Raw genomic sequence first — 27,491 nt, forward strand, 5'->3', positions numbered from 1 at the left:
AAACCCAAACTGATATAAAACAAGATTACTCATTGTGAAATTTGTTATATATTTTGGGAAACATATTTGCTTTCTCTTCTAAGAGTTACATGAGAAGATCATTACCACTTGAAGATTCCTGTCAGAGCCAAGCTAGCTGTTTCCCTGTCATATGCTAAGCTAACTGGCAGATGTGGGAAAGATACGAGAGGGGGTTTCAATCCGCTCATCTAACTCTCAGTAATGATAATACTTTACAAAGAAATGACAAACTATTCCTCTTTCAACATTCTTAATAGTACCAGACATAAATACTCGGCTGATGTTATGTAGTAAATATTAGGGACACACAAAGGAACATCTGCATCAAAACTTAAGCTTCTTAATTCATTTTTTTTTATTGTTCCTAATCCTTTTCAAAGTGAACACTACCTCTCCCCTCTTCATCCTTTTTGCAGAAAACAAAATGCGTTTTGAGTTTGACATTGAGGATAGATGGTGGTTCCCTTTATTGTGTGAGCGGCCTGAGCAGATGTAAGAGTTGGCATTACAGGCAGATGTTTGGTGGTCATTTCATCAAAATGTCCCTCTCTTAAACCAGCAGCTTAGTCGTGACACCGATTACTGGAAAGCTACACGGATTTCATAAAGCCAGAAGAATTTAATCTGCTTCCACTGTGACTGCATGAAAAATCCACGCATGACACTTAACATACACATAAATTACATAAATGACTGGTTTGGTAAAGAATGCATGAACCCATGATATATAACCTTATTTTTACTCATTTGGAAGCAATTTAATTTCATACTGCTCATCCATCAGCCTCAGGGAGTTCAAACACATGACACGTTAAATTGCTTATGTTCACACCCTCCCTCTCTGAGAAAAGTCGATAAAGTTGGAAGCGAAACAATAGAAGGGACAACAAATGAGAAGAAGCTGAAGTATTTTCACAATGTTTACAATAGTACAGCACAAGACAACAAATTCAACACGGTATAAAATAATACAGACTTAAAGGAGAAGGCTCAGAAGACACATTATAAAGGCTCCATTACAATGGTTTGTTTGTATAAAATCAGCTCACATTGACCAGAAGGTTATTACCACTCGTTGAGATTGTTTTTGGGTGGAAACCAAGTGTTCAAATTATCTTTGAGAGAGAGAGAGAGAGAGAGAGAGAGAGAGAGAGAGAGAGAGAGAGCAGTCCCTCTTGTGAATGGTTTGCCTTTTTATACAATAAAGTTTTCGATATTCAATTCAGGTGATCCCTTTTCTTCCCCGATGCCTCTTTCCTAGCTGTCAACGGCAGCTGTTGATGCCAAGGAGCGATTAACTCAAAGAGCATTTTGTCGTTTTGCTATTCATCGCACCAAATTCAAATCAAGCAACATTTTTGAGTGCATCTCGATCAATATATCTAATTAAGTATGCCACGTCGCCCTACCACAGAGCAACAATGGCAGCAGATGTCTATAAGTGCGTGAGCTGTTGAAGTTTCCTGCTGCAAATCCTGTAGGATTATCTTGCTGCACTGACGACCACTAAGCAGTAAGATGACAGCGATAAGAACGCTGTAAGATAAAACTTGTGATGTGATAGTTGGCGACGCCATCTTTAACTTTTTTTAAATACAAACCCCGTACCTCATGTACAATATGTTACGGGAGATAACTCTTCCAAGAATCTTGTGTGTCCATTTTACTTCATGTGTCAAACGTTGGGACGCAATAAATATTTTCCACCAGATAAGAGAAACTGCCTGGCTCTTCAGTGAACACTGAAGACATTGCGGCCTTGTTAGAGGAATCAGTCTGCTCCGTACATCACTTCCTTGTTTGCACTGGAGAAAAATATTTAGTCTATTCCCTTCATGTTGTCGTGGAGATAACTCGCTGGTCACATAGCTGTGGTCTGTTTGATGCTGTGGAAGCTGATCCGGGTTGGAGACGTGGGGATGGACATGGCTCGTGCCACTCTCACTCGAAGGGCGTGGTTGTCCTGCCAGCGGTGCCACCTTTTCCTTACTGCAGAACGTACCTAAAATGTTGGGGATGAATATGATATTATTGTAATTATTATGGATACTTTGTATATGCAAAGAAGAGTGAATGTTATAACTCAAAACTGTGATGTCTTTTTTGTCAAAGGGATAATTTGGCGTTTTGGGAAATACCTATATTTGCTAAATGTGAAGATAAATATCACACTTATGTTTTTATTAAATATGAATCTACAGCCAGGTACCAGTTGGGTTAGCTTAGCATAAAAAATGGATAGAGCTTGTTTTGTTCTTTCCAAAAGGTAAAAAAAAAAAACTACAGCACCTCTAAATCTCACTAATAAACATGTTATATCTCCTTTTGTTTAATCCACACGAAAACCAAAGTGTAAAAACAAGTTGTGACAGAGCTAGGCTAACTGTTTCCCCCTGTTTCCAGTCTTTATGCTAAGCTAACCAAACGTGAGCTTCATACTGAACAAACACGTATTTGTGTCAATGTCAAACTATTCTGTTAGTGTTGCATCCTACAGAGAATTCAGACAGAATACATGATATAAACTATTTGATTATTAAAGAGCAATATGTAGGTTGAAAAGCTTACAGGGATTTAGTTTAGGTTATTGGAAATAATCCCGTTGAATGGATTAAAAGGAAAGTTATTGTGTGTATGCACTAAAAATAGTAAATATTGTTGATTCAAAATGGATATGAGGAGAAAAGAGGCATGCTCTCCCCTCTAACAAAATCATGTTACCCTCTTGTTTCCCTTTTCAAATCAGTGCAGGACAAGAAGACAATGTTCTGCAAACAAGAAGACTGATCCATGTGGGCACTGAGCACCACAATCTAAATGTCCGGAACTCAAAGCTATCACTTAATGCCACACAATTGCTGTTGCCACAGACAATTTTGAACTTGTATTAAATGATAAACCAAAATGTGTGACTCACATTGTTCACATTTCCTCATCAAATTAGCCGCATCTCCTCCACTGATTTTAAATCATTTGAGGGCCGTAAAAGAGCGGCAAGAGTGTCTTTCGTTTTTCACAATTACGCTGACAAATGTGTAATTCTTGTAATGGCATTAATGACTTCAAACTGCTGGAAGTCCAGCAGTTTGCTTTCATTGTAATTAGATGAAGATGACAAAGGATCTATTTGCATATCTAATCAACATGCTACAATTTCAATGCTGAGAAGATCTCTCGGCATTGTTTTCCCTTATGAAAACAACCTGACCGTGCCCCTTGCTTGAACTTAGCAAAAATAAATATAACTGGAGGGTCGTTAGTAAAAAAAACACGACTAAACAAATCAAGGAAATCCATGTAGGGCTCTATTACGATCGTGTATCAAGAAACACAGTGACAACTTAATCAAATTCATAAATAGTCTTTTGCAAAACTCCAGTGACTCACCTCTCCATTTAGGAAGCAGTAAAACACTGACACAAAGAACCCCTGTAGAGTACGAAGACAAGATTACTTTTAAAAGAGGTAAATGCAGCTTCATCAGAGAATTCAGATGGTGCATTCATGGGAAGAAAAAGAAAAATTAGGTGTTCAATTTTGAGAGCGAATTGAGTCATGTCAAATATAATTATTGACTATAAAAGAAGCTCTGTATGAAAACCCATTTTCCACCCACTCTGTCTCAAAGTTAAGCACAGAAGATGGAAAGATGGAAAAAAAAAATGGCCATAGAGCAGAAATCATGCCCACATGGCCCCGTTAATCCCGTCATTGGAGAGCACTGAACAGGAGGCAGGGGGGGCCATATTGTGTGCAAGCAAAGCCAGGATGCTACTTCAAATCATCTTCCCACAAGAAGGCTCATTAGCGCCAAAAGAAGTGACACGGCACTGCTGTAAAATACATTGAGAAATCTGTATGACTCGCACTGTTCACTTTGTGCACTGTGTGCGTGGGTTCTCGAGCGCTGACCTGTGTCACACAACATCAGTATCCTTAGTCTCACCTGAAAAGACTGCAAAAAGGAGTTGAAATAGATGAAAACTATTTGTGAGATGTCGTCCTCCCCCGGATTCACAAAGAAGAGCATGTAAGTGATGCCCAGCAGAGGTAACAGGACCAGTGTTGCTTTCACTGCTTTCCTGGAAATACAGGGATGGAAAATCATCCAAATTGATTTTCGAACAGCCATTTACATCTCAAAATATCAACACGTTATTAGAGATGAAGCCTCCTTTGCAAGATGGCTACAGTACTGGTTTCTATAAGACTTATTTGGTAATAAGGCATTTCTAAATGTTCGTGTTTTGTTTTCTTGGTAATAAACCACCAGGTCTGCAGTAAGCCATGTCATTAAGTTTAAATATGCAGTGCAGTATTCAAGGTTGATAAATTGAAAGACATTTATTTAGATTTTGAGGTTCTGCAGCTCCAATGTTCTAGTAATTCTGGTGAAAATGACAGCATTTTGAAAGAACCATCCTATTTCCTATTTCAACTATTTATTCCTGACAGTCCTGTCCTCCACTCACTTAAATCTGCATGGCTCACGTCAGCATATCTGTCCCACCATGCGATTGTGAATCCAACTCCAGCCTGTAAAGCCTGAATTGAAGTTGTCTGAGCTGTGACTCTACAAACTCACTCAAAATAATCCCCCCCCCCAAGGAGAAAAATACACTTGGAAAAAGTAATCAAAGGTGAGAAAGCAAACTCAGAGGTTTGCCACCTCCAAAGGTGACTGGTGGGGCAAAATTAGACTCTCTTGCACAAAATACTACAGAATAAATAATTACTTTGTGCTGACTCATGTCAATTTGTTTCTGTAGACTTTAGAAGCAGAAGCCATAAAGATAATTGATCAGCTCTGGCAGTGATTTCACTTTGTCGTCATAAACATTGGAACCTTTGATCCTCAAATATCTTCTCTCTTGAGAGGATTTGTTTGAAATTAAGTCAGAATTTAAACGGTGACAGTAATTGTAAAGGTTAATATTAATTTGCTCTCTAAATCAGCTGCTGTGATGCCAAAAACAGAAGGAGAAAGTGTCATTTCTATATTTCTGCAATCATTAACTCACCTGTACTGTATTGTTTCAGACGTGGTTGAAGCTCTTAGTTTGGTCATGAGAATTCTTACAATGTTGAAGAGGAAAACAAAGTTTATCTAGAAGAAAAACACACAAAATAATCAGTTTTGACCCAAGTGCTAATGGCTTACTTTGCAATACACCAAGAGCAATTTTCTGCAGCCAACATGCTCCGCTCATCGAATACGGAGGAGGAGGAATGGAGGGCAGACACAAGTCAAAGCCCCCTCCTCAACAAGAACTGCTCGCCGCACTGCTACATGCCGGTAACAGCTAGTACCAAACCATTAGCGGATACTTTCCTATGAATATAATTCCCTATTCCCTAGTTTTATGCGTGGAAATGCCTGAACCCATCAGCAACATTAATTCCACCTTTCCAGAAAGCTAGAACCACGATGGAAATAGCTTTCATTATAAAAGCATTTTCATTTAAGGGCATATTTTTTCATCAGTTTACACCTTCAAGCAGGCGTAAGGGATAGAACTCAATGTTAGTGTCAATTGTGAATTAATGGTTCCAACAAATAATGTGGAAAATAACAGCAGTGGATGCTCAGTTTCTGTGTTACCGCTCACCAGAAGCACAAGAATAACTGGTCCCTGGTAAATGTAGTCCATATATTTTCCAGGTTCTTTACCAAACCAACATCTGTTGACAGCGGAAAATAAATAATCAATACCGGAAAATGTAAGAAAAATATTACTGTTGAAAAAAAGTAATTGTTTGGATACTTACTGTTCATTTTCATAATATAACTTTCCTATGGCCCAAGCTATTATTATAGGGCATGGAATACCTGGAGTGAAGATATAAAAAAGTTCATGTAAGTCGGAAATGACGGAAAAAAACACTTCAGCATAAAAGGGAACAAAATTTGATTGGAAAAAAAAGTGATGAATTAATGTAGCAATCCACATTTGGTAACCGAACTTCAAACGGCAGAGGGAGTCAGAATAATGAAGGTGAAAACCACGGAATGTATATATTTATTTTACCAACTGAACCCTATTACTTTGAGCAACTTGATCAAAATGGAGGTCAGGCTACATCCCCCCCCCCCAAAAAAATGAAACATGCTCTCACTTTGTTCTCCTGAACAACATTTTAAACCTAAAGTGGCTCCACAGTCATACACATGATTACTCATAGAGGTCCAGTAGAGAAATGATGGATATATGTATCTGAAAAACAGATGTTCTGAAGAAGGTGCTGGTATTCTCAGAAACTTTGTCAATGTTAATAATACATTTTGTGAAATGCCTGGAATGAGATAATGAGATGACATATGTATGAAAATCATTTTTAAATCCTCTCAGAGAAGAAACTGCAGAGAGTACATGTTAAACTCTCCATTTTTCACGTTAGGCCTACGAGCGCTGTCTGTTGAACATGGACCACATTTCAACACTGATCTGTCACGTTAACTGGAGCTGTTTGGGGAACGCACACCCAAAAATGAGCTGAGGTCACGGCACTGACATGATTTGAGGAGAGGACGGCCACATATTTGGCTGTGGGGATTTCATTTTATCAAAGACCAAGTGTGCTTGAATCATCTGTAATAAGATACAACCATTTGAACTTTGGGTGCCCTCATCTTCTTTTCAAAACAGACACCACTTTTAGGGATAAAAGGATATATATTTTTTTTTGCAATTTAGATTTATTTTTCTATTTCTCCCATTTTTCACACTAGCTCACTTTGCATCTACTGCAGTCTAATCGTTTCATGTCAACGTGGTCTGCCTTTCAAAGCTTTTGCTGAATTCTTTTTTTTTTTTGTGACCACATTTTTTCAGTTTTCCCACGCCATCCCCACAGCGTTGCATAAACAAGCAGATATACAAATTATATATAGCATTCATAAGTACAAAAATGAAAGAGGAGCCGCCTCAGCATTAGCCCCTTTTTCGCTGCGTCTTAAGATCAAAGTAAAAAAAAAATAATAAAGAAGTAAAGCCCTCTGGAATATATCACTGCTACACCAAAGCACTCATCACTCAGTTCAAGCAAAGTCTGCTCCAACAAGCAATTCATTCTCGACTTTCACCCTGCCAGTACGCCGACAACCTCATTTTCTAAAATCCTTTGAGTGCACAAATCAAATGGCGACAGAAAACTGAATGAAACTGGCCGAGTGTTGTTGACAAAGTGGATCAAATGTTCTGATTAAAATTTACTTTAATTGAGCTGAAAAGCTCTAAATCTATTTGGATCCAGCATCAGGCCTCTGGTGGAAGATAGATTTAATCTGCCCCACTTCCATCATTTCCTCAATGAATTCTTATTAATAATCTCTCAAGGGTTATATCAGAGACACAATGAGAAATCTAATATCCTCACTGGCTCTTGGTTTCCACAACACAGCAGTTGTAAGAAAGAGAGAAGAATATCATTTGTACAGATTGTATTTATATTATATACTGTATAGTCCATACACTACGGCTACCTGTTTCTGATTTAGTATGACTCTTAAAAATTTATTTTAATTTATTGTATCACATTTTAAGTTAATTATTGTTACATTTTTCCTTTATCTGCCTCTAACCTTCGTTAAGCCATGTTTCTTTGGCTGCACCGACATGTGAATTTCCCCTGCGGGTAAATGATGATATAGACTTTTCACAGATGAGATATCACAAATGACGAGTATTGATTACAAAAAAAAGAAATAATCTTTTTCAAGATATTGTGTCCACTGAAAATACACCCTACTGGGTACGTGGCTTCACATATTTATTGGATTAAAACCAAAAAATCATGTTTAGTACAAAGTTGCAGGAGTAAGACGAAGCTGCACACATCACTGTGACTAATCACAAGGAAAAGCTGTCAGTTACTTGATATTCTAATCACATTAATTAAACTACATTGATATGATGGATATATACCTTTTGGTTATTGCTATTTTAAAGCCAATATGAGCTTCCCAATCATGTCATCCATGTGTCATTACTAATCATAAGTCATCTGCTGGTTATCTTTTTATTTTACATTCCTGTGTTCATAAATCTCTGAGTTAGTTGAGCAGGAACTCGATGCATTAAAGTGTGCGTTTAGTTTCCTTTCTGCAAGAACACACGATGTCCATTACATAACGGAGACAAAGAGCAAATGTCAGACTGGCTCAGGGAAGCATGCAAACATTCCATGTTTTTTCTGCCTCAGGATGGAATATTTCGACGCCTTGCTAATGCTGTACAGTAGTTTAAGTCAAGGTGAGCATCGATAATTAATGTGGTCATACAGGGCATCTGTTACAGTGCATGTTCAAAACTCATTCTATCACTGGAATTGAAGCACAAACAATTACATTTTCCACACTGCACCGGAGCTCTGTTCTCTTGAAATGAAAGTACCATCTTGAGTGTGGAGCACTAAAAGGTCTCACTCTGCTTCTCTCGCTGACCAGACTTGAACTGCTTTCAGTGAAGCAAAAGTTCACTTTGGATGGGGGAGAAATATCATAGAACACTGTGGGTCAGCTGTTCCACAACCTGCTTTCAATTTAAATCAGCACTCGTACAACGTATCAAATTCTGACCGAGATCATTTTGGGCAGGTATTTACAATATTTGAATGTATGTAAGCATCAAAAAACTGTCGGTTAATCCAAAACATTAATAATAAATAAATCATGAGCATACACCATCTGTTGGAGAAGATTATGTGTAATGATCGAAAGCTCTAAAACAGCAATTAAATGGACCATGACTGTTTCCAGAGTCAAGAACGACGTTTGAAACACAATTTGTTTTCTTGATTTGGAATCACTGAACACCAAATGCATATCAATCTACCAAATCAATGCATATGAGGCCAGAGAGGATCAAGAGAAGCTGCACAGAAATTGGGTTTTGTGGCCTGGCCAACTCTGCTTGTAATAGCTGCTTCCTCTTCTAAGTTAATTAGTCGGCCGTTTTATTCTTCGTCAATGAAGATTTCTTTGGTTGATTTGTCATTTTTTATGCTTTTTTCACGCTGAATAAGTTATTTCCAAGAATCTTATGAGCACAGGATTTAAAGTGGTGTTTCAATTCTTTGTGGACAAACTCAGTTTTACAGATCTGTTTTAAATCAACTAATTGATTAATCGACTAAAATTTTCTTTGACTGAGAACAGATTCAGATTCTAGATTCCAACAGTTGCAATTTGAATTAAAATCCATTCGTGAAAACTATTTTAAAATCTAGAAAAACATGTTAAACCAGAAATACCTTTTTTTTTTAAACATCATCATCTACATTGATTTAAAATAAAAGATATTGTAAGTCTCCCAAACTGCATCTTCCAGGCCTGAGTGAAGTGTTAATGCACCGTCGGCATGGACATACTCACACCAGCCGATGAAAAGGAAGACCCACTTCCTGAGCTTATCAGTTGAATAAGTCATCACGATGGCTGTGTGAAGGTAACATCCTTCAACAAACATCCAGAAGAAGTTTGTCACCACAAAGTAGTTGTATATTGTTGTAATAAATCGACACCAAGGCTGAAAAGAACAACAACACCAGACAGAGTTACTGAATTGCAACAGAAATACTTGATATCAAATTGTGTATAGCTTATCTTAACATTTCTACTTTATAAAGTATGTAGTATATGTGTGTGTGCCACCCAGTGAAACGAAGCTTTTACCTCATTGCTCTCATGGATATTGTGGTCGATCAGCTGAAGCAAAAACCACATAACGTTCCTCAGTATGAACGTGGTGATCAAGTTCCAGTGGATGATGTTTCGAAGACATCGTATGCTCCTTTACCCCAAGCCAAATAAAAAACATGGGTTATCAGGCTATTCAAATTACTTGAGATTCCAGATTCTTTTTTTAATAACACTGTCCGTAAGTTATTGGCCAATCATGTCACAGATAGAGGCTCCAACATTACATGCAAAAAGTATGTAAAACCTTTTATTCATTTATTTTTTACATAATTTCATGTATCCAATCAATTCCCTTACTTCCTGCTTGCACTATACCCATGGATGCACAGACAACGATCACTGGATTACTTTGACACTGAAGAAAATTAAAAAATCTGGAGATTTTCAGGCAATTTCTGGAGTTATGAGACAAATCTATTTTTCTATGATTTCTAAGCCGATTTATGGACGTGCCAGATTGTAGATTGTTCCATGAAATCTAAAGACATTAGTCTTAGAACAAACTGTTGATTATATTGGTCTTTAATCTGAAGAAATCAATACTTGAGAAGCTCACATTGATCAAACCATAGTGCACAACAAAGCTGAGACTGTTGTTTGTTCTGTCATTGTAGAGGTAGGTGTGTGTGTGTGTGTGTGTGTGTGTGTGTGTGTGTGTGTGTGTGTTAACCAGGACATGAAAAAGTAAAAACTTCATGTTTGTTATAAAATGCCCACCGTGTCTATCTTAGCCTGAGTGCTCCAGCTAAGCCACATCTAGTCATTTTTACATAAGTGAGTTAATGATGTGCAATCCAAGGATATTATGTGAATTTCCCTGATTGTCCTCTACGAGGTCTCATGCGTACAGGACACATTTAGATAGGGACTATTTCTGTACTTGCCTTAAGCACAAGAAGAGAATGAAGGCCACGACTAGAGCTCCCACAGAGATACAATGACCTAGGTAGTTGATGATCAGCGCAATTTTATAATGCATTGGATATTTTCTCTGTAAGGACAACACATGAGTTACTTGATAATAAAACAAAGAGAAGAGATACAAAAATACATGAATAGAACACAAGTACATACAGTTTATATATATATATATATATTCATCTATCTATGCATGTTGTTTTGAAGTTTAACTAAAGTGAGAGAAAGCATACTGTAGATAGATATGTGTGTCAGACACATTTAGATGTCACGATTTCAAATGATCTGAGAAAATGGAGCAAGCTTCAGCAATAAGGAGACATGCTGTGAGGTAACAAGGCCAAAATTCATTACATGCAATACATTAGTGTTACAGTTTGGCCTCAGGCATTGCTTTTATAGGGACCCAGAAGAGACTGCTCCTATGTATTTGTTAAGTAGTCTGGAAACAACAGTTTAAGCAGTTTAGCTGCACTACAGAGAAAAATAAAAATGCACTTCAATAAGTGTTCAGCAGTCAGAGCACCACATTACTTATGCTAGATCTGATTGGTGTTCCATGTGTGCCATTAGCGTAACTATGACAAGCATTTTTCTGAGATGCTGAACAGATTGCTCACAGAACGAAGGACATAGCAGGATCGCTCCTGCGACGCGTACTAACCTTCTCCTCCAAAATAGGTTCACAATTGGAGTAATTGCTCTTCAACGCCCAGGTGCCATTATCCATGCATTCCCTGTAAGCGCTCCCTGCAAGACAAGAGTGAGGAGCACGGTTGAGAAAACAATGAAAGTGTACTGGAGCATTGTTGCAAACATGGATAATGTTAAACAATACGGGTTGATCTCTAAGATGAGTTTGTCTGTTCAAACCTCACATCTGTATTCAACATCAAGGTTAGTGATATTGTGCAAGTGTACAAAGTATGTAGGCAAAAACATCCTTTTAATTTCTATGAGCTCAGTCCAAAGTTGACTATTTGTTTGAGTCTCAGACAAAATACCAATTCAGCAATAGACATTTTATCCATGGTGGGGAACTGCAAAGCCTCTTACTGTCAGTTTATTTGCATATATTTCAAAACCCTGCATTCCACAATCAACTTTGAACTGAGTTTTTCCATTTTGCAGTCCCCCGCCACGTGTTTCGCCGGGTCCTTTTATCTCTTCGACACAGAAAAATGTTTCTGGAGTCGGGTGCAAACAGAGTAGAAGAAAATAACCTTGACACTTTTATTGCTGCTGTATTATGAGCAGCCACTTAAAATGATAAAGTGAAGCACTCTGATGCTAAGCTATACATTATAGGTGTAGGTTTTTTTCTCATTAGTTGACAACTTGCAGCAATTATGGGTACGCTGCCGTCAGAAGCTACAACTGTGATTCATACTGTTAGAAATAATAATACTAATACAAATATTTGAACTAATAATAATAATAATAATAATAACAACAAACAATAATAATGATGATCATAATGCACAGGTCAAGCTGCACATAATCAAACTGTTCAACATTATAACGTAAATGTGTGCTTGAGTTGCTTCCTATCATACTATTTCTTGTGAGTATAGTCCTCGGGCCACCATGATATTTCCCTGAACGGATGAATGAATAAATGTGTTTATCTCAATGTTCAGATAGTTGTGTATTTGTTTTCCCCTCTGGGATTAGTAGTTCAGACAGTGTAGACGGTTATGTTTGTATTCATTCATCTTGTGTCAAAGATCTTTGTAAAGAACAAAAGAATATGGTAGTTGGTAACAAGTGAGGAAAACCTCCGCCTCACAAATGCCTCCAGTGACTCTTGGAGCTGTGGCAGCAGCAGAATAAGATCCTTAGCATTCGAATTAATGTTACGTAATGTGACATTTGTATTTGGAGAGCAGAAAACTGCTTGTGGCAGCTAGAAGGAGCTGAACAGAACCTTCTGTACTGTGATTAGACAATGCTTTGTGCTGCTCATGAAGCAAAATCACAAATCTCAGTCTTTTGAGCCGTTTAGCACATCGATCAATCAGAGTCGGATGAATCACTCAAGTAGTTGACTGGTTGAGTGGAAGATATGAATCCTGAAACGCAGTAGAACAGTCATTTGCAATGCATCCTTAGACACACCGTGCTTGTTTGTTTGACTACCCCACCATGTTCATTAATCACTTGTCATGTGGCATTTATAGAGTTGCTGTGCAGTGTAGGCAACCATGAGAGGACAGCGACTCTCACATGCATGGTTTGAACATGAACTAATGCTATAAAAGTTAGTTAATATCATTAACAAAACCCTATTAATGACGTATTATCCTTTATATTTAACCGTTTTCCCCATAGACATACAGTCTGTGGTTTTACCTGAGCTGGGTTTTGACGAAGGCCTGGGGCTGGTCTAGAGTGATGTGTGATTAGTCAGCAGTCAGTCAACGGCAGTATAAAGCAATAATAGGTGTTTTGAGAAAGTGTGAGTCACTGCAACCACCAGAGGTCCTTGAACCTTGAGGCATGCAGCCATAACTGGCCACCCAAAATAACCCTCATATTACATTAGCAACACAGAGTGCTTCCCAGATAACGTTTTCTCACTGTGTTTGTGAAACAGGCAGTGCTGTTGCAGAAATAGAGAAAGAGGAGCAGGGTTGTCAGCTGTGTCCCTGTGAGCTGTTCTGCTGAGGCAGGAGTGATTCATGGCGCTGGTGCAGGGAAATCACATTTCTGGCTAACCATCTGTGCATTTACGCATGGTGAAGCTATTCTCTTCACATTTTATATTCACACAGCTCAAATAAAAATCATCGAATCATTTTTTTTTCCAGGGCTGCCATGTGAAGGTGTTGACAATGCTGGAACGACCCCAACACTGTCCACACTCCAATCGGGTAAAGATGCAGAAAAAAAACGAAAGAAATGTGCGATTTCCAACTGACTTGCTCCGTGCCAACATCGCCTCCTCCGCCGGCCACCGTGCCAAACTCTCTTGCTTTTCTTGGATGCACAAATAAATACGTACACGCAAACAAACACAGTATGATTGCTCAAAGATTGGACGGTTGGGAGCTTGTTTCTCGAGATAAATGTTCTCAAATTAAATTAATGTGGAGTGGTTCTTCAATAGGGGATTGAAACCTTTTATATTTTGTGTTATACATTTGTGAAACATTCTTCATTGCGGCTGTGCTGGTACTCTCAGCCGATTTGAAACATTGCCACACGAATAATACAGATCAGCATTTTTCTTTCTTTGTCTTAAATTTGATTGCTCTGTGCTTTAGTTTGTTATCTGTGCTGCTTTTGAGCCGGGAGGTCGGTTTCCTCATGACATGACGTACGCCTCCTCATAACACCGAGCTGCTGCTCATAGCTCATTGTGAATTACCCACTTGTTTCAGCTGTGTTGTGAAATAGTCAGTCGAACAGGGGGCTTTGTTTTTCGGATGAGTTTCAAATCGTAGTGAAGATGAAAGGCTACAATATTTCAAAGTCAAACGATGAAAACTGCACACCTGAGCCAGTTACAGCAGCTTTCCTTCAAGCCACTTGAAATTTAATTGTGCGAGCTGGGGACAGAGTAAACTTGGCCATACCTTAACAGCATTGGAATCTGGCAGCTCATTGCGATTTTGATATTTCATTTAATCAGCAGGAAATGGTGCAAAGCTGCTATGTCATCTACACCGACGTCTGAGGGTTTAAGAGAGGACATGAAGGAGCCAAGAGGTTGCCAACACTCATTTGTATCTTGACACATAACGTGATGAAGGAATAGTAACAATTCAACCAGTCTTAGGAGTTCTCTGGAGCATCTTTTTAAGCTTTGTTTTGTTTTCATGCTTTTTTAATTGATGTATTCTTAATATAGCACGGCTTTAAAGTGTGTTCAGTCTCCTTCTCAGCACCCCAGACAGCCATATTAGGAGCTCCTAATGGCAAGCGGATGCATTCACTCTTGAGAGCTGCTTTGGGAAATGTGTGTAAGCATTTCAGAAAGTTCATGCTGTTAGAAAACAATCTTTAATTGTTTTCTTATTGTTATTATTCATGAATTTTGTGTTGAAAGACAGGAATGGAAAGTATTTCACAACTTAGCTCATGTCTATCACTGTGTGGGTTTTCGTTTAAGGGGCGCCACTTAAGCACTGAATTTTTTACATTTGTCTGTTTTAGTCTTTGGGTCATGATTTGTTTTACACGGTAAGTGATTCACTCTGGGGCTTACATCTCATCTCTAAGTCTGTTGTTTTTTGCTTCCTTTCTGTGTGTCAGTGCCAGGAAAAAGGCGCTCCCTGTGATCAGTATAATGGAAAAATCAAACTGTTCTCTAGACTCCAAATAGCACATATTTATGACCCAGGCGACCTGCGTTTCAGATCATAAAATGTTAGTCTCAAGTGCATAAAACCTGTCAGCACAAACATGCCAACTTCCTTCACAACATCAAAACGCAAACTGTTCCCAAGCCCTTGATTGACCCAGGTTTGATCAAACACAACATGGCAGCTAAACCACTTCACACAGAAAAATAACACTGTCCTGCTCTTGTCACATTTACTCTGTTATACATTTTGACAGAGGTGCTAATCCTTACGAAGCAAAACAAAGTCCCTGGCTCTATAGCATTATCAGTACACGCTCCAAAAATGACTGGATTGCCAAAAAATACATCTCTGGGAGGTTTATCTTGAGGAGATAATTGAAAGTCAAGTCATACATGCATGAAAAAGTATTTAAACTTCGCTCTGAACTTTAATGTTTCCAGGTGCATTTGACTGCCGTCTTCTACCAGTAATTAGCACTTCATTGCTTAAATACGCTAAAGGGAAAAACCTGTTAACTCAAAGCCGACCCTGTCTAATTAAAAAGTCGGTTTGTTTTCAAGGATTATTCGTGCATCTAATTATGTCCTTTGCATTTCTCCAGAAAAATCAAGCTGTTGCATTAAACTGCACATGAAATAAGTGTTCAGAGGGCTTAGAACTCAAATAGACATTTGACAAACTGATGTTTGATCTTTGTTTTGTCATCTTTTCCCTCTGTGAAATTTTGGACACAGACTCTATTAAGGGAACTGCCCAAGGGCGGAAGATAAGACGTTTGAGCTTTTTCTTTCATGCACATCTGTGGCTTGTGCAGAAATATTACTAACATATTTCCAATGACAAAATTAGACATCCTCTTCTACTGAAGATGATTCTTGTAGATTAAAATAGATCGTAAGTAGCGTAAAGATTTTAGTTGGAGACAGTTTTAAGAAGGAGCCAAAAAGATGGGTTAGAATAGTGCAAAGAACCTGCCTGAGCAGAAATCCCACCGTTGCTTTCTTGTTTTCTCAGTGACTGTAAGCCTCTGTGTCATTCTCTGCCTCCTACAGATGACAATTAAGATGGTAGTTGGAGATGTGGCTCTAGAAATGCTGCACCAGGTTTAAAGAGAGACATTTGTCAGGGTGACTGGGTCCTGGAAGCACCCGCAGGGACCAACAAACCACACCAGCTCAGGTCAACGTCCACTGAGCCAGTCAACAGAAGATGGATTTGGCTGCTTGACTGCCCAACCAGCTGCTACCATCCTTTACAGTGACATACAGTTGCTTATTCCTTCTTCTAACCTCCATGCAGCATAGATCAGGGATATCTCTCTTCACAAATTAGCGGCAAATCAGCAAAAGGAAACCTAAACCCCACACCAGGTAATTTTAAGTGGCTTGAAAAATACACGTGTTGCATGTCATGCAGTTTCTCTTGAGGTCTCTGTTGCGTTTAGCTGTGTCAGTGGGGAGGTTCACTTCACTGCTTTTGGCTGAAAATGTCTCTTCCTTGCTTAAATTTCCCCTAGTGACGTCCATCAAGGAGGGAAAGGAACACAACTAAATAAAATGTACGAGAAACCATTTTCAAAGTGTCAAAGGCAATAACAGGTCATTGGGCCATGCATTGTTAAGGAGGTCGTATAACAATCCTGATGTAAATAGTTTGCTTGAAGTGTCTATGAAAAACAAAGAAACAGTTGTTGACAAAAATCTGACAAAATCTTTTTGCATAGAATGGCCCCTAACTTCAGCTCTTCAGTTTCCCATCTGCATCATGGAAAGTCATGCTGCTTTGGCCTTAAACAGCTCCTTGTATAAGCATCAATACACAGTTTGTAAAAGGCCAAAAAACAAAGGCAACAATTAGCTTTCAATATAATATGCTGAAATTACAAGCTCTCTGATCAAGGAGAAAAAAAAAGCTGTCAGTGCAGTCACTAAGAGAAGCCAGCTGGCAACATGTTAAAACGGCTCAATCGAACACAATCTTATCATCATTCTCTTTCTGTTTTGGGAGTCTTTAAAGGCTGATTTTATGCAAATAAGACACCTGCAAAAGCATAGCTTCATGTTGTTAATATTTCGGAAACAGTTTTGAGATAACCCAAAACCCCTCAAAAAAATCTGTATTTGCCACACAAGGGAAAGTTGCATACAGATGCAGTTCTTTTTACTTCTTTACTATATAATATTATCAGAGTCATGGTGATGTCTATAAATTGCTTGCGTTGGACCAATAGGGTGACTGGTTTGTCCAACAAACAGCAATCTTTCAGCCTGGAGACCGCTGTTAGTTCCCCATGTGAAACCAGAAGTCAATGTTGGTTTATTTGTCACGTAACTTGTGTAATTCAGTAATGGCACTTCCGTACCCAAACGATGATCTTTTCCTAAACCTAACCAAGTAGTTTTGTTCTCTAAACCTAACTCAGTGGTTTCCTGTGAAAACAGAAGTTTACTTTGAAAAGACCGTATGCATGCAATGAGCAGAAATTGACAGGTGTTGCTGGCTTTCGTAGGAAAACGCATTAAAAACACAATAAGTTGAAGTGAAAAATCCTCAACAGCAATATTTTAAAGTCTGCGATTCCCTGCATAGAAGTGGCAGCTCTCGGGACGAAAAAGAGCAAGTTATATTTTGTATTTTTTCCGCTTCAATTTGGGCACTATAAAATTGATAAATAGAAAAATGGCCAAATGGAATATGGCTTGTGAAAGCGCCCTTCTTATTATAGTCCCTTTTCACTTGATTCGACCCCAACAGTAAAACATTTTGTAAGTAGAATTCAGTGGGATTGCAGCCTTAACTCCAGCATTTTTCACTTCCTTTTAAAAAGGGGTTCAAATGTATTCTACAAACTTAGCCCAGTTGGGATTGCTTGTAGCCCTTGTCCTTTCAAAACACCTTCTTGATTAGGAGATCAATAAAACCGCTGCAAAGCTACAGCTAAACCTTCTGGGTTGCCACAGATTATAGTGATTGTGGTATTTCATATTTTTCAGATGGACTTCGCTGCTCCACTGTGTTGTAGAGGTGATATCCTGTCGCAAAATACAGATGCAAACTTGTGGGCATTAAGCCACTTTAGAAAGAATAGCTTGTTCAGTTTAGGGAGGCCATAGAAATTTGACGATATTCCATGTCTCTTAATTCATTTGTAGCGATGGACCTGCATATTTATTTCCCCTGTGAGCGGAGTGGGGGGAAGAACTATAATTGGCACTCTCATTACACTTGATGGTTCATTGAATTTCATGAATGAACTAATGAGATGGAGTGTGATGTACATACATGACGTATTGTATTACTTGCTTCTGCCCTGAGGCTGTGAAGCCATTAGAGACATGGTGAATAAATATATCCTCTGTGGTAAAACAATAATTAACCTGAAATTAAATGTTCTTTTAGAATTTGATCAGTATTACTCAGATGTTTAATAGGGTGATTATTTTCCTCAAATAGGAGAGTTGAAAGTGAAAAGAAAGCAGCTTTTCTTATTTGAATTCAAAGGGTGGGGGCGGGTTTTGTTTGGGTTTCAGAGTCAGTCGGCTGGAACTTCAGGACACATGCAGTCAGAGAGGGAGGGTGTCTGTACAGCATGCAACTGTTATTATTCCTCCAAGTAAAGGCTTTGTTTACTTCTCGAATATGCCGATTGTGAAGGTCATTGCTTAAAATTAAGTTCATGAACCCAGCAGTACATGTCAGACACATGATGCACAGTTCAAGGTGACAATTGTTATTCATATTTAGAAATTATGTAGGGCTTTTTATTACTGGGATAACAATGACCAAGTTTATTGTCACAAAAACAAAAATATACTCTATTGTCTGTAGAAATGCACCGATACTGATATCGGTCAGATACCGACTCAAATAGCAATGACAGTAGACCGATCTGGTATCAGATACAGCTATTTTAATAAAAACAAATTAAGAACATTATCTATGTATTTATTTGTTATAATTTATTTTACAAACTTAGGAAAGCTATGTTTAAGTCAAGACTGATGTTACCGTACACAGAATGATCCCAGTCTCTTTCACACAGTGAGGCATACAGATTATTACGCACGCACTGGTATCGGATCGTTATTCATGGCAATCCATTCAATAGTTGCTGAGATATTTCAGTCTGGTCAAGGCACCAACCTCCAGCTCTGAAAAGTTAACCCAAAGCGAAGGTGCCTTTTAAACTTGCAATATTTCTAATAGCCATCAGGGGGCGACCCCACCTGTTGTAAAAAGATGTATAGAAGTCTACATGAAAATGACTTCTCACTTAATTTGTTACCCCAGTGAACATTGGAAAGATGAGTTTATGATCTCAATCGAGAGTTTCAAGTCTTATTCAATACAGCATGATGTTCATTTTGTAAATTATGGTCCCATTTAGAGTACAATAGAGGAATGCTTTACGACTTGGCTACCTTGAGTTTGAAAGGTCGCTATCGCGGCATGGTCCGCTCTGGGAGTTGTCTGCATTTTAATCTTACAGCTTTAACCCTTTCACATTGCATTTTTAGGTTCATTAAAATAATTAGAAGGATTTTTGGTTGCCTAAAAATGACGTATTCAGCTTTTGGTTTGTACTTAACTCTGCCCTATTGTGTCACTACTGGTTACAAAATACCAAGATGGCATCGACCTCAAGGCTTCAAACTGGCAGTCCACAAACCCAACTGCTGACATTACGTGCACTACGTCCATTTCTTGTATACATTCCATGGTCTAGATAAAATGAGTGGACCGACAGACGGACAAAGAAAGAATAATTTCTAAAAATGGTGATTATTTGATTGTCACAATCGTTGCAGATTAATGTTCAATTGATTGATAAATTTAGGCGCCTTCAACATCTGATTTGATCATTTCAACATCTAGTTTGATCTTTAGGATGGTTGAACAACTTAAGGTTTGGATAAAAGTGTGACTGGTACTGTAGCTTCACTGCACATGTCTTATAAGCGTCACACTGAACTGGAATGGGGGGGGGGCAAGTGTCAGTCTATCTCCTCTTGTTAGCAGGGAACACTGACTCTCTTTCAGAGCCTTGTGCCTTGGGTGATAACTATTGAAGCAGACAGGCCAACACAGCCTGAGGAAGAGTTGCTGGGTAACTTCTTATCACAGCTGTGCCTCCCAAGCTTTCCTGTTTCTTGTCATGCCCTCACATTAGTAATAACTACAATTGTAGGTCATAGATTCAAACGTTTGCCCCTAGTGTTTTATGTCAAACCTCGCAGCTGTACTGAAGTCAGTTTGTGAGAGAAAATGAGCAAACAGATGTGTGCTACAAGTCTGTGGCCCTGACGGAAACTAACAAGCCAAACATGGAGTTAAGTGTGTTTGGATAATGACAGCATATTATGCCACCGCATTACACAGCTAAAAAGCAAGCGCATGCCGTCACATTTTATAAGCACTTTATCCAAGTTATTTATAGCAGGTCACTGCGATAATAACAAACAAGTATTCTGTCTGAGCTTTATCATTAAAATCAAGCATTTCAATTGTATCTGTCCTGTGGACGTTTAGTACCACAATAAAGATTTGCAAAGTCTCTTTTTTATTGTCAAATATGTGTAATTCAACACTTTTTGGGGGAAATATTGTTCCAATACAGGAATTATGACATCTGCACAAAGTCCATGAGGAGGAGGTTGCAGTGATGCATGTTTAGGCAAATAAAACACTTTGGGAAGGAAGATCATGCTTTTGTTTGATTATTGAAATAATCAGTCTCATGCTTCAAGACAAGTCTACTTTTCAAAATTTAAACCAAGGACTTCATATTTCCCTAACGAGCACTTTGAGTTGCCAAAAGGCAACCATGGAACTGAGAAGACATTGAGACGCAGTTTGAAAATTGAACTTTCACTTCAACTGCGAAATCGACAACAATCGAAACAAATGCTACAAATTAACTTTGTGATTACAAATTAGTTGTATGTGAATCTTTCTGATGCAATACTTCAGAATGCACATAAAATATAATAATATAACATTGAACAAATATATAGTATTTAACATGTGTAAAAGCGTTTAATAACGTATGCATCAAACATAGTTGTGATTTATCAAACGTAATTATCTCTACGAAATGGCTGGTTTACCGATTCATCATAGAAAATGGCAGTTTATTTACCCTCTTCTCACAATTTATAGATAAGACCTATTGAGTGGGTCACAATGGTTTGTCATGAAAACATAAAAAATAATGTGTTTAGGACTGCTGTCGTGTATGTGTGAAGGCTGAACCAGTGGTTTGTGTAGCCAGTGGGGGGGGGGGGGGGGGGCTGCTGATTACCCCCTTTGGGAACTTAGTGTGCAATGGCTGGTGAAATGTTTGCTACACACATGCTGACAGATAAATTTGCTAACCCGACTACTCGCTTATCCAGTCTCACTGAGGACAAGTGGATCAAGGGGTACATTCACCGCGGGAGAGGTGCTTTACAGAGGATTCTGGTGCAATCACTGAGAAGAAGTGAGTGATTCTCTGCATGAGGAGCTGAACATGGGAAGTGACTAACAAAAGATGTTCTGTGGTTTGGAAATTTTAAACCGATAAATGAAGTGTTAAGTGTGTGTATGGCTTCGAAAGGTATGGGATTTATGTTATGTCTCCACAAAGGAACTATGGGGACATATTTCAACTGTCATCAAACTTGAGCGGTAAACATTGGTGAGTCATTAGCTTATGCTGACGGTACACAAGAGTAACTGATTTATTTCACACTACTTGGGTAAATATTCTTAACGTTCAGTTACACAACCACGCCACCCAACAATATACATTACATCTTCAGTCGCTTTGAAAAGTGAACCTGTTTGTGCCGACGGGGTCATCCTGCAGCATCTAACAAGTGGTTCTTGAACAATTTTAATAAGAGATTTATTCTTGCAAAAAGCATCTCATGATTGCAACTACAGTACAATGTTTTGACATGACAAAAAGCAACAGAGACGCACTGCAAACTTTGAGAAAGCATGCCATTTTCATGTTTGATGAAGAGACAGGTCTCTGTTTATTCACCACTTTACCTTAGTTTCGTGTTTGCCTCTGAAAGATGAGGTATTGTTGCACAGACTCGCACCTAATCTCAACTAAACCATCAAGTTGTATCCCCAACATGCAGCAGCTCTGCTTCTCTCCCGATGTGTCCACCACGGCGCTGATACACTATATTACTCCAGATAAGAGAATCAATAAAGTTCCATTGTAGAAGCAGCAATTCTGACTTTGAGTTGTGATGACTAACGGTACACTGTGTGCTGACGGGATCAGTGACAATGAACAGAGACACACAGGGAGGAGGTGAGTTTAGAAGAAGCGTGATTCATAATTACGGTTACACTCTTAGAGGCTGAACAGAGAAAACATCAAAAATGAATTTGGTCTTGCCTGATGTGTGACAGAAAACACATCACATGGTGACAAAGCATGCGATGACAAAAGAAACACCTGAAACCAGATCTAACAAATCTCTGCCTCAACTGTGGTGAAATAACTTTCATGTAGACCAGAGACCTAAATACATGCACACAAAAAAATAGAGACACGGAAAGGTTTAAAAATGCATAAACCTCTTAAGCCACTCCGCACAAATATTAATATTTATAAATGCTCAAAGAAATGGAAAAGAATGTACAGCCCCTCACCTGAACAGGCATGTTAAGCCTGTGAAAACGTCAGATTTCTGTAAAGTTACAATTTTGTTGACATATAACTTACTAGGCCCATTCACTTTAAAGTCCAGTGAAGCTACAAGGTTCAACCGAAGACAGCATTTGTATCCTCCACTGTTCAACAACTGGGAGTACAAAGCACAGGGAATTGTCTTGAAATATACAGTCGCTCACTACTGGGTCATGCCTTTTAAAAATGCAGGCCTGTAGCATTAAATGTTTACCTCTGAGACATTCCAAGGAGGCAAATAAAAGAGAATCTATTGTTGGTCCCAAAGGTCAGATACTGTATGTGGCCAAAGTGAGCGAAAAAATGCATCCAGTTGGGCTTTGGTTTGCAAAACAGCATGCTTTCCTCTTATTTCAGACTCTGTGTGTAATTGCACCGTTTGAATTAAGACATGCCTCGTGTGATGTTCGGAGCCTGCTTCTATTCTTAGTCTAACCTATTTTGTGATTTAGAATTTGCATTCATCCATGGCTGAAAATGGGTGATGCCAATGTGACCCAGCAGCACGAGGACACCTCTCCTCCATTGTCTCAGGACCCATGTCCCTTTTTGTGGAAAGCGTTGCAGCATCCCGTGACTTAATAATATGAATTATGCAATAAAGAGTTTTGTAAAAGCTTCACTAACGGTTTCAACTCATACATTCACCCTAATACAGCGAAGTTAACACAATAGATATGCTTAAATTTGGACAATTATCTCTTTGAGGACAATAATTCAAATCTGCTTCATTTTTGTTCATCGTTGTTTTGTCCAAAAAAAACCTCATTATTTAACTGAAATTCAAGGGAATAAGACTGGGGAATACATTAGCACTAGTAGGTTTTTTATCTGTGGTGTCTATGTGGAGATCTACTGGCAGCCTATAGCTTCACAAAGCATTTAGAAACATGATAAAAAGATCAACAGGATCACACGGTGCATTAGTGAATAAAGTCGAACATAAACTCCATCTCCTCTCTAAACCTACCTCAACAACTATACTGTAAGTGCCATAGACTTCACACAACTAACCCTGTTTTTGATACATGCAATAAGTGCATTCTAAGGCAAGCAATGTTTAAACACATCACACTACAATCTCATTAACCTCCCTCCAAATACTCCATGCTCGTATACATCACGGCCATGATCGACAGAGACTCTAATGCTCTCTTACATGATCAAAAGCTTGTTAAGGAGGTCCATGCAGCAAACTCTCATCAGCCTCTTAAAATTCTTGCTTTTCATATATATGACGATCGATCACAGGCAGCTAAGCCGATCAAGTCTGCCTCATTGGCTCTGATACAAAATTATATGATGCAGAAGTCTATTATCATCCGCTACAGTTGGACCACTGAATGTCCCAAGACACTGCAGTCAGTATGTGAAACGAGCTGTAAGATAATTTCAGTAATATGACTGCAAAGTGGCCAAACTATAAAACCCCCTCATATTATTTCCTTCTTTGTTCTCTGCCTGAAACCTTTTTCATAGTGTAAAGTGCAGTTACACGAACAGCTCTAATGCAGCTATTCTCAACCAATGGGCCGCACTGGTGCTCCTCAGAGCGCTGTCTAATGGGCCACAGCGGTACTGCCAAATACTTCAATTCAATTTAAAATACATATTTTTGGGGTAATTTACAAAGGTAGTGTTTTTTTATATTCATACGTGCTCAATAATTCAAATGAATACATTTTAAAAAACCTAGCAAGCCAAACAAAGCATACTTTCCATATTTACATTTGCATATCATTACGCCAATCACGACACATCATCAGGGAGAGACAAACTTATTTTGCCACTGTTAGCTGGCGAGCATTCCCTCGGATGCAGTGACACAAAAGGGATCAATTTTTGAAAAGAAGAAGTTATGTGGGAGACGACCCTGTAAAAGGTGAAATCTCCAAAGTATGTGAGGAAATATGAGCCTGAATACATAACATTTTGATTGATAATGGCAGGCAGGACTGTGTGCGGGTAAACAGTGAGTTGCAAAAGGTTAACAAGCCCTCTCTAATAGACAAGCAAAATAAAAGGATTTGTTCACAGTCCAATCTGCTGTAAAATTAAGTCGACACTTTTTTACCTAATTACCTTACTTATCGGGTCTACACAAGGGGGGGGGGGAAACCATCTGTCACCTGCGTCATTTTACCTGAAAGATGCCATCTGTTCAACAATGTGACTTAATTTTCCTGAAAAGTTAATTTGTCTTTGAATCCTGTACTCATTTTTTCCTATTTCATTCGTCAAACAGCAGGAAGAAACAAGAGTAGTGCAATCAACTCATCACCTCCAACAAAAAAAAAAATGACATTAAACTCCAGTGCATTTCAGAGGCCTGTTGTTTGATTGGAAGATCAATTTTACAAAAACATTCAATCACTGCAAACTCACCATAATATCTAATCAGCCTATCAAAACGAGTACGATCCATGAAGCTGTCAACTAATGAAGGTGGATGTCAGAGAAGGTGTTGGCACATGCTGTCATGGTAAATGACTGTGCTTTTCACACCGCATGCATCAAACCATCAGGCATGCCAAACAAATACTGAGCACCAGCAGAGCAGAAGGTGAATCAATGGTGTGTGTGTGTGTGTGTGTGTGTGTGTGTGTGTGTGTGTGTGTGATGGTGGTGGGGGGTTAGGACACTGCTCCACCTGAGTTTATTACAAAGATAACAGCTGTGTTAAATGAAAAGTCCAGCATCCCACACTTTCACTGTCACCCTGAACCCTGAAATGAAAACCTGCAATTTACTTTTCTGAATGTGTCAACAACTTCATCAGTCTCATGATTAATACACCAGTTACATAACGTAACACTGTGAGTGTGGTGGAGAGTTGTGAAATGCTGTTTGTCCTTGATGAAACTGTAGGATGAGACAGAATGGGTTTGGGATTGCTCAATCTTTCAAGCCAGCAGATAGAAACTATCCGTTCAGCTTATTGTTGAGAAAAAAAGAAGCCAGCAAGTTAAAAAAAAACGTCATTGTTGAACTACAGACAGCAACAATAACTTTGGCTGCAATTTGGTGTCAAGACTTTACTCAACTGGGTCAAAGCTCCAAACCACACATTTATATAGTCAGATCCCCCATCAGGCTACATTCACAATTGGATCTGTGATGACAGGTGTGGTTATGGTGAAGTTGCAATACCATAAATTCAGCCGTCTGAAATGTTTGTGGGCTGGATTCAGCAAAACTATATATGTGATCGTCAGAGACCTTGTAAACTCAAGTCAGTACCAGATTTGATGGCCCAAAAACAGGGCTGGATGTCGGAAAATCGTGTTTGTTACAGAATAGCAGACTGTAATGCATTCTGGACCAAGGAAGCTGTTGCCCATAACTGCTTGTAATGGATTTTATATTTATAGAGAGAGAGAGATGATAGATTATTCATTAATTTATTTTCTTCTCCATAAAACTCCACTGTAACTGCATCACATATATCTTAACATTAGCCAAGTTTGGCCAATATCTGATGATGAAGAAACAAGAATTCTAATCACATTCTAATGATGGGATTTGCCTGAACAGCACACATGTTCATTCAGTTGCAGCTGTTGCAGTGACACCAGCGTAATGAACATTGAGACTCACTGTCACCACTGCTCTACTTCAGAGCACAGGGGGACACAACAGACCGAGTTAACACCAGAGGTCCTCCACAGTGCAATAAGACGCTAAGACACATTGCGATATGTTTGATGAGTGTTTGCTTATACTTGACCTTCCATTTTCACCAAAAAAATTATGTTTTACTCTAACTTTTACACCCAGCACATTTGGCTTCATTGTGCATATTTAAAAACACTAAAATAAAAAGTACATATATATTTATATATATATATATTGTTGATGCAAAATTATTTAATCCAAATAAATGCAGAAAATAACTTTTGCCATGACAGCTAAATATCTTACTGGTTGTGTTGTACTTCACCCCGTTGATGTACTCGGGGCAGGGTCTCTCTACAATCCTGCCGGTGCTGCTCTGCGGCCAGCAGGTTCCAATCTCATCGGTTGTGGCATTGCAATATAAACCTTGGGGAGGGGGAAATACAGTATAAGAAAACCGGACGCTTATAGTTTCCGTTCTCCGAGACGCAGCATCACTCAATATTGAACAAGATTTTTTTTTTTGTTTAAAGGAAGTCCATCTTACCATCAGAGCTTAGCAATGACAATGAGGCGTTTTCAAAAAAAGTGTCTTGGAGCGCGTTTATCAAACTACAATTTAGGTCCCCGAGCTCCCCAATTATGATCTGATAAATAGTAGCATCCATAGTGCGAGCCGTTGCTTTAAATGTTGTAAAATGAATCTGATTAAGTCCGAGCAGAGATGGACGCGCTGAGCCCAGCGGTGTTCACGGGCTTGTGAATCGGAGCAACAGTAATGACAAGTAGGGACTCCGGTGCTCCCGCTGGGCGCCGCGTTCCTGGCCAATCAGAGCCGCGCAATTGCGCATCCATCCACGTGCTGCAGCAACCAGGTGAAAGACAGTAGCCACACCGGACTGACACATCACGGGGCTTTGTCACTCTGACCTATCCCACGCCCCTGCTCATCTCTCCTGTTCGTTGGTTTTTCGTGGGGAGAGAGCTTTCTAATGGCACAGTGCGAGAGAGACCGCCTATAGAATACTAACATGACAGACATGCGGATGCCTGAAGCCTGAATGTGTACTAACGATTTGGAAACGTAATGTATCAGCTCATGTGCAAAGTACAAAAAAAACACACATACATTGTAGTTGAAAAGGTGCAATAAATCAGTTTTATTCAGTTATCACCTAATTAAAAGTTCATCATGAAATTGGTTGATAACATCCAGCATAAAGGTATAGCCAAC

General features: G+C 38.9%; 1 protein-coding gene across 1 annotated transcript; it reads right to left on the bottom strand.

Annotated features, from left to right (window-relative positions):
- Positions 1–1,198: 1,198 nt before the first annotated feature.
- On the bottom strand, positions 1,199–27,192 carry crhr2 (corticotropin releasing hormone receptor 2). The gene is made up of 12 exons (XM_031865370.1): positions 26,805–27,192; positions 26,564–26,683; positions 11,304–11,389; positions 10,606–10,712; positions 9,695–9,812; positions 9,395–9,548; positions 5,791–5,851; positions 5,631–5,703; positions 5,043–5,128; positions 3,968–4,103; positions 3,409–3,450; positions 1,199–2,023 (listed from the first exon to the last, which is right to left on the bottom strand). Exons 1-12 carry the CDS (start codon positions 26,923–26,925, stop codon positions 1,883–1,885), a joined length of 1,245 nt encoding a protein of 414 aa, XP_031721230.1. The 5' UTR covers positions 26,926–27,192; the 3' UTR covers positions 1,199–1,882.
- Between the last annotated feature and the right edge of the window lie 299 nt (positions 27,193–27,491).

The sequence above is a fragment of the Anarrhichthys ocellatus genome, unplaced genomic scaffold (genome assembly GCF_004355925.1).
Source record: "Anarrhichthys ocellatus isolate YVR2014 unplaced genomic scaffold, GSC_Weel_1.0 scaffold32, whole genome shotgun sequence".
NCBI classification, from domain to species: Eukaryota; Metazoa; Chordata; class Actinopteri; order Perciformes; family Anarhichadidae; genus Anarrhichthys; species Anarrhichthys ocellatus.